The 9,306-nt window shown below is 35.8% G+C and overlaps 1 protein-coding gene across 1 annotated transcript in view; it reads left to right on the forward strand.

The window, feature by feature from the left end:
• Positions 1-5,855, forward strand: part of LOC127118477 (uncharacterized) — a 52,919-nt gene extending 47,064 nt beyond the window's left edge. The window contains exon 4 of the mRNA XM_051048689.1: positions 5,031-5,855. Within this exon, the coding sequence (XP_050904646.1) occupies positions 5,031-5,740 (710 nt within the window). The 3' untranslated portion in view covers positions 5,741-5,855. The remainder of the gene's footprint in view (positions 1-5,030) is intronic.
• Positions 5,856-9,306: the final 3,451 nt, after the last annotated feature.

Genomic DNA, 9,306 nt, shown 5'->3' on the forward strand with positions numbered 1-9,306 from the left:
GAGTGACCTAGATGGAATTTGACCATCCTGCGTAACAGAATAAATGTCTAAAGGCCCAATATTGAACTGGACAAGGATGACACGGTCTATGCCTTGTGTTCAATATAGATATAAAGGCAAAAAGGGTAATTGTACACACAAGTATTATCACAAAAAGGGATTTGTCATATCACGTGACATTTTTGTGTCTTGGGTAGCCGTGATGTGTTGCTAGATACCGCTCACTATTTATGATGTTAAATACGTGATTTAATATAACTGCCAATGTTGCAAAAACCTACAGGGTCACACACAAAAGGATGGATTTATGATAGATAAAGTAAATAAGGAACACCGTAAGGTACGGTTCACTTAAGTGAATTGTAGAACATCGTAAGGTATGGTACACTTAAGTAGAATACGAAATATGGTAAGGTACCACGCACTTAAGTGATTTTCGATATACCATGAGATATGGGCCACATATACTTAAGTGGGTTTTTATCTTGCAGCCCACACTAGTGGTTCTATAAATAGAACCCTTGTGCAAAATAATTTTACTTGATGAAATTTCGTTTCTCTCTCTCTCTCTCTCTCTCCCCCCTCTCACTCAAAGCCTTCATTTTTAGCAGCTAGCACTGAGACTAAAGGAATTCGGTCGTGTGGACTGAGTAGAGGCGTTGTCACCATTCAAAGCTCGTGATCACTCCTTAGATCTGCATCAAAGGTTTTAATCACCACAAGAGGTAACGATTTCTATCACTGATCATGCCCATTCGTAAGGATCACTAAAGGAAAATTTTTAATTTCCGCTGCGTTTTGGATCGGAATTTTCCTTCACTCAATGGCAAGGAAGTACGTCATGAGTTCAAGTTTGGTCATCTCAATCTCTTTCATAAGTTCATTATTGAACTTAGAATTTCATTTTTCGTCTCATCCCGTTATCAACAACTCGCTTATGCATAGACAAAGGAGAATCACTCACTCACTTGTATTTGTCTTCACATACATGCTATGTTTGGATACACATTTCTTGAAGCCAACTTCCTTTAGGAAACCATCTATCCTCTTGTTCCAAGCTCTTGGAGCTTGCTTTAAAACGTATATCATTTTCTTCAACTTGTAGAACTTTAACTCTTGGTTTTTCACAACAAAACTAGGGGGTTGTTCTACATACACCTCTTCCTCAAGAGATCCATTCAAAAATGCATATTTGACATGCATTTGATAGAATGGCCAATTATTGTTACTCGCAATACTAACAACTAGTCTAATGGTTTCAATCCTATCAACCACTGTGAATAACTCTTCATCGTCTATGCCTTCTCTTTGCAAGAGTCAATTTGCAACTAATCAAGCCTTATGCTTGATTATTTCACCCTTGAGATTTTCCTTCACTTTGAACACCATATCACAACAACTAGCTTCTTCTCGTCTGGTAGATCAACAAACTCCCAAGTATTGTTCTTTTCAATAGATTACAGTTCCTTCTTCATAGTACAAATCTATTTTGTATCACTTAAAGCCTCTTCTATTTTAACGGGTTCAAATTCGGCCATAAGTTAAAAATGGACGAAATCACCATCATCATTTACTTCGTTGTCTCTAAACAACTCACAATCTTGGAGTATTTAAGGAAAACATCTTTTCCTTGCTGATATTCTCACATTCTCTTCAATTTGGGTTTCGACGATGGGCGTTTCTGCACTCTCCAATTCTGTAGAAACAAAATTTTCAATGTTGTAATCGGTTACAGCTTTTATGTAACCAATTACAGGCAGCTGCAGCTGCTTGATCTCGTAAAAAATGACATCTCGGCTAATCACAACTCTCATGTTTGCGGCATCATACAAATTGTAACCACCACTAGAGTGATATCCTACAAGTATCATAATTTTCCCTTATCATCCAACTTCTTTCTAAGCTGCCCCGAAATATGTCGATTGTTACAGAACCAAAAATTCTCAAATGTTTCAGATTCAGTTTGAATTCCAACCATGCTTCCTCCGATGTTACCTTCTCAAGCTTCTTTGTCAAACACCTATTCAATAAATAAGCAATTGTGAATACAACTTCTCCCTATAACTCTTTCAGCAAGTTCACTCCCTTTAACGTGCTTCTTACCATATTCATAATCGATCGATTCTTTCTTTCAGCAACACTGTTTTGCTACGGTTTATAAGGTGGTACAACTTCATGTAAAATCCCTTCTTGATCACAAAACTTCCCAAAATTGTTTGATACATATTCGCCTCCACCCTCCGTTTTGAGCACTTTGATCTTGTGACTGCTTTGCCTCTCAACCATGGACTTGTTGAACTTCTTAAACGCTTCAAATACCTAATCCTTTCTCTTGATTAAATATGTCTATAGTTTTCTACTATGATCATCTATGAATGTGACAAAACATCTATTGCCACCAATCGAGTCAACTTTCATTTGTCCACAAACGTCAAAATACACCACCTAAAGGTGATTCTTGGCTATACAATTGGCATCCTTGCTGAATTTACCCTTATGTTGCTTCGCTTTAACACATTTTCCACAAATTTTAGCCGGTATGTTGATCAATGGAAACCCTATTACCATTTCGTTCTTTTGAAAGTATTTGAGATCTCGGAAATTGAGATGCCCAAGACGATAATTTCATATTCAATCTTCTTGACTCGCCATTGTAGCAAGACACCTATGCTCCATAACCTTCAACTCAAACTTGAAGGTTCTATTGGCAGTCATAAGAGCTTTAACGACCAAAACCTTGTTTGCATCCATAACGTGCAACCCTTAGTTTTCCATGTGAATCTTATAACCATTCTCAAGCAATTGGCCAATGCTTAGAAGGTCACACTTGATTCCTAGAATGTATAATACATCCTTGACCAAGGAATGTGCACCATCCCTTCTCATGATCAAAACATCATCGACCGCTAGAGTGGTGTCATCCACGAACTTTACTTTGTTCCTCATGGCACGATTGATTTTAACAAACCAATCCTTCCTCCTCGTCATATGATTAGACACATGGAGTACAAATACCATTCCTCATTGCACTAAATTGAACCTTTCGTACTCATCATGACATTTTTTTCTACCTGTAACCGGTTACAACTTTTACATAACTAGTTACAACATGTTTCTGCAACGTTTCCAAAACTGCTGTTGTTGTCCCGCAACCTGTTTCTGCTGCATTCCCCTTCTGTGATCATGACCAAAAGTGTATTCTCATCATCAAACTTTTGTCTTGCAACATTAGCTTCATCTCCTTGAGATTCCTTCTTCTTCGTATTGCACTCTTTTGCAAAATGATCGAACCTTTGACAATTAAACTATTGCACCTTGCTTTTGTCAATCCTCTTCCTTTCACCTCTAAACTTGCCCTGACCATCATTTTTTTTGAAAATGCTCTCATCCCTTTGACAAGTTGAAATCTTGAAACTTTGTGACCCCCTTCCACCAAAATTCTGAAAATTCCCCTTACTCTTCATGGGCCATTTTCCTTTTGATCTCTTGTCTTTCTCATTGAAACGAGCTTGCAAAGTGATCTCCTCATTTGCCTTATCATTATTTCTCTCCTCCGTCCTTTGCTCATGAGCCTCAAGAGAGCTTTGTAGCTCCTCTTTTCTCATCGCCTTAAGACCCTTCAATTCCTCAATCTCTATCGCTACGTTGTCAAATTTCAGCGTTAAAGCACATAAGATTTTTGCGACAACGTAATGCTCAGTGACTGTTTCTCCACATGCCTTCACTTGATTCACCGACCGAGTGATTATCTTTGTGAAATCGTCGATGATTTGCTTTTCCTCCATTTGAATTAAGTCAAGTTGACGTTTGTGAGTTTGTAACCTCACCACCTTCGCCTTGTCAGTCCCTGTATATGCCTTTTCTAAGATTTCCGACGTTTGCTTTGACGATTTGCAATAACGAACTTTCTCAAAGTTGTCACCATTCACACATTGATGGATAAAAAACAACATCTTGAAATCTTTATGTGTTGCTCACTGTGCATCTGTTGCACATTCGACAAGAGGATTCATCCCATTCTTGATCACTTCAAGAATATCTTGGTATCAAAAGAATACCTTCATTTATTTACACCATTTGTCATAATTATTCGCATCAAGGATGAGTAGGTTTGCAGGGATTCTTTCATTGGAGACAGAATTTATGTTGCACATTAGGTGATTGTGGATCAGAACCATGTTCTTGATGCCAAATGTTAGAACTTGAAATCACAAGATTGGTGAATAATGGATAAAATTGAGTGTAGAGAGAGAGAGAGAGAGAGAGAGAGAGAGAGTAATTAAGGGAGAGAATATGAATTTTTCATTAAAACAAATAAGGATGCACCTTGGCATCATAGTTGGATTGGGATACAAGTTACAACATCAAATAACTGAAAAAACATAATTCTCAAACTTGTAATCGGTTGCACAAAACTCATAAAAAATATGTATAGATAAATAGGGGAATTTCGAATTCAATTAACAAGATAACAAAAGTGTAGAAAAAATATTTCTTGATTATATTTTTTGATATACAATTTGCATAATTCCCGATAAACTTTAAATTAATCTTTAAATAAATTGTTCTAATCCATTTTACTGACCCCACTTGGTAGAGCCTAGACGGTACTCTTTGATCACCGTTACAAATAATAATAAAAAAGTTTAGATTTATTGAATAATTAATGTATCTGATAATATAATAATAATAATCAAATATTACATCATTTATTTAATAAATTTAAAAAGTGTACTATAGTCATTCCGTCTTATAATGAGTGACTCATTTAAAATAAAATAGTATCTCAAAATAAATGATCAATTTTAATTTTCAATACACATTTTCCAATTTTATTCTCTAATTGATATTATTTTCATCATTCTCAATAAATAATAAAAGTATTTTCGTAAAAATATCATACTCTTTTTTATTTATTCTTTTCTTTTAATATGTGTGAAATGATTAATTGAATTATTTGCGAACAAAGTATTTTTATTCAAATTCTCTATAATTGTATCCATAATTAATTATGACATTAAATTCTACAGTCAATTCCATAAACTCTATACCAGTGGTCAAGCTAGCTGCTCCTGCAGACGGCGGGTATCATCCTATGATGGAAAGCCTCGTATGCCATCTTGTTCCTATCATAAAATCACAGGAGATGAACATAGTTAATGGAGACGGAGCACTTTCACTTTCAGCACAAACAGAGGGGACAGTGGAGCTGTTAGAGAGCATTCTGGCATCCAACTCCGAAAAACATGTGGACCCTTCTTTGCGTCATTTTTTCATGATGAATAACTGGAGATATTTAGAAGTGACAAACCAAAGAAAGGAATTGGATGTAATTTTTGGCAATGTTTGGTTCCGAAAAAACAGAGAAAAAGTCCAACAAAACTATGAATTCTATCGAAGATACTCGTGGGATAAGGTGTTGGAATTTTTGAAGTTGGATATCAATAACTCTATGGAAATTAGTATAGCAGCAGGTTCGATGAAAGAAAAGCTCAGTTTGTTTAACATGCACTTTAATGAGACATGCAAAGTTCAGTGCACATGGTCTGTTTATGATGAAAAACTAAGGGAAGAAATAATTGCATCTCTCAAAAACATCTTGCTACCAGCATATGGAATCTTCATAGGGAAGTTTCAAGATATTGTTACAAACAATGCTTATGAGTATATTGAGTATGGAATGTTCGACATTAATGATATGCTTGATAATTTGTTTCTCGGAAACAAGAAAGACAATTGAGTCATTTAGTTTGTGATCACAAATGTTTGTGTTAATTTTGTTTTGATTAAGCATTATTTGTTTGGGATGTGTTTTATTTTGTTCAATTATGGTTTTTTGTCTTGACCTTACAAAATATTTATAGATTGCTTTTAAATTAAAGAGAAAAAAGAATATGTATGACGGTGTAAAATATTTTTACATTGTCAATCAATGAGATCCGTGTATCCCGCCACATCACACTTTTATTTTTAAAATACTGTTATGATTTGATAATATAAAATGTATTGATTGGATGTCAGTGTAATATTTGTTGGAAATTGTTTTGCAATATTAGTTCCAAAATGACAAAAGAGTTAAATAGCATTTAATGATTTGAATTCAATTTTTTAGTTATTGTTTTGTTTGAATTTTGAATTCAATTTTCATATCTTTTCATGAAATAGTGTCATATATGAAACATTGTGTTTTATGGTGAAATGGTGTTGTTTCATCAAAGGTTGCAAACTTTTGAAACAACATCCATATCTCCTATAAATATATGATTCTATTCAGAAAAATAACACAAGAACTAAAAACGAATTTCTCTTCCAAATTCCAGAAAACCTTCCTTGCATTTCGGGTTCTTCACTTGTCTTGTGCAGACTCGAAATAAGGCTGACATTATCCTGAGTGTTCTTGCATTTTCCAACTCTAAGACATAATAAAAGAGTGCTTGAAATACTTTTAAGGAAAGTGATTCTCAATCACGATTCAGTCCTGGATCCATTTAATTTTACCGAATTTTCTAACAATCTTAAAAGTATTAGTAACATAATGGCTTCAGACGCTGTTGTTTCAAGCATCAAAGTGATGAACCAGGATCTTGTCAAGTTAGATCGATTTGATGGAACAAATTACACAAGATGGCAAGACAAGATGACATTCCTATTGACTGCCCTGAAGGTTCACTATGTTCTTGATCCCGACCTACAACCAATACCTGAACCAACAGAAAATGATTCGGAAGAACTCAAGAAGGAGTGCAAGAAACGCAAGGAGGACGAACTGCTTTGCCGTGGACACATTCTGAATACTTTATCTGATCGTCTCTACGACCTCTACACAGACAATCCATCGGCAACAGAAATATGGAAGGCACTAGAATTCAAGTTCAAGGCTGAAGAGGAAGGTACGAAGAAGTTCTTAATATCTAAATATTTCGATTTTAAATTCTTAGATTCTAAGCCCATTCTTCCCCAAGTGCATGAATTGCAAGTTCTGGTCAATAAAATAAAGGCAGTAAAAATAGACATCCCTGAGACCTTCCAAGTCGGTGCAATTATTGCAAAATTACCACCTTCATGGAAAGGCTACCGAAAGAAATTGTTGCACAGTTCCGAGGACTTCTCCTTGGAGAAAATTCAGAAACATCTTCGAATCGAGGAGGAATCGAAGGAGAGGGAGAAATCAGAACCCCCTACTCATTTCAAAACAAACGCTGTGACAAACAAGGGAAAGAAGAGACATGATGGCATAAAGAGTCATCTTGGACCAAAGAAAGAACATAACAAGTTCAAGAACTCTGGCGGTCATAAAGGTCCAAAGAACGGATGTTTCGTATGCGGTAAACCTGGACACTATGCTCGAGATTGCAGACAAAATAAAGCAAAAAATGAGATCAATGCAATTCGATCAGATGATGACATAATTGCTACAGTGAGCGAAATTATGGCAATCAAAGGAAAAGTTCAAGGTTGGTGGTATGACACTTGTGCTACAGTGCATGTTACTTATGACAAGGCTGCATTCAAAACCTATTCTGAAGCAATTGATGGACAAGAGGTACAAATGGGAAATGAAGTCCGCTCTAAAGTTGTTGGAACCGGTTCGGTCGAACTTAACTTCACTTCTGGAAAGAAAGTTACACTTGTAAATGTGCTTCATGTTCCAGACATGAATAGGAATCTTGTTAGTGGGGATTTATTGGGAAAACCGGGTATTAAATCTGTATATGAATCGGGCAAACTTATTTTGACCCGTAATGGTGTATTCATTGGAAAAGGATATTCCGCAGAGGGAATGATCAAACTATGTACTAATGATAATATTATTAATGAAATTTCTAATTCCGTTTACATGCTTGATTCCGTTTCTTTATGGCATAATAGATTAGCACATTGTGGTATTAGTTCTATGAAGAGACTAATTAAATCTGGACTAATTTCATGTAATATAAAGGATTTCAAAAAATGTGAATTATGTGTTGAATCAAAAATGATTAAGAAGCCTTTCAAAAGTGTTGAAAGGAAAACGAAACTACTTGATCTTGTGCACTCAGATTTGTGCGAATTTAATGGCATGTTGACACGTGGAGGGAATAGATACTTTATTACATTCATAGACGATTCCTCTAGATACACTCATGTATATCTCTTAAAGCATAAAGATGATGCATTTAATGCCTTTAAGACTTATAAAGCAGAAGTCGAAAATCAATTAAATAAAAGTATAAAGGTCCTTAGAAGTGATAGGGGCGGCGAATACTTTTCAATTGAATTTGATGCATTCTGTGAAGAGCACGGTATAATACATGAATGTTCGGCACCACGAACACCGCAACAAAATGGCATGGCAGAAAGAAAGAATCGAACATATCAAGAGATGATGAATGCCATGTTGATGCATTCTAAATTACCCCTTAACTTGTGGGGTGAGGCATTATTGTCCGCCTGTCATATAATCAATAGAATTCCGTTAAAGAAAACTGGTATATCTCCATATGAGTCATGGAAAGGCAGAGCGCCAAATATCGGTTACTTTAAAGTGTGGGGGTGTGTGGCATACTACAAAAACATGGACCCTAAAAGAACCAAGTTGGGTCCTCGAGGAATAAGATGTGCTTTTGTAGGATATGCACAACACAGTAAAGCATATAGACTCTTAAATCTAGAATCTAATGTAATTGTTGAATCCCGGGATGTAGAATTCTTTGAAAACCTTATCACAAAGGATAAAGGATCGGAGTCGGCCACTAATAAAGAATCTCATGAAGATAACTCTTCTCGGACTGTAGAAATACAAACTGAAGGCACTCCTATAATCATTGAACCACAACCCGAGCCTAGGATAAGCAAGAGAATTCGGAAAACAAAGAATCTAGGACCAGATGAGATTGATTCTCAATCTATTTCCTTTTATCTTGTTGAGGGAAATTGTAAGAACTTTGTTCAACGCATTCCGATTATTCTTCAAGTGGAAGATGATCCAAAAACTTATAAGGAAGCAATAACTTCAAGGGACTCCACTTTTTGGAAAGATGCTATCCAAGATGAAATGGATTCAATTGTATCAAACCACACTTGGGAACTTGTTGACTTACCTAAGGGATCAAGGCCCATTGGATGCAAGTGGGTGTTTAAGAAGAAATACCATAGCGATGGTACTCTAAACACTTATAAAGCCAGATTAGTGGCAAAAGGATTTAGACAGAAAGAAGGCATAGATTACTTCGACACATACGCACCAGTAGCAAGAACAACTACTATTAGATTGTTGTTTGCCTTAGCATCTTTGAATGATCTTATAATCCATCAGATGGATGTTAA

Source organism: Lathyrus oleraceus, chromosome 2 (assembly GCF_024323335.1).
Source record: "Lathyrus oleraceus cultivar Zhongwan6 chromosome 2, CAAS_Psat_ZW6_1.0, whole genome shotgun sequence".
NCBI lineage: Eukaryota > Viridiplantae > Streptophyta > Magnoliopsida > Fabales > Fabaceae > Lathyrus > Lathyrus oleraceus.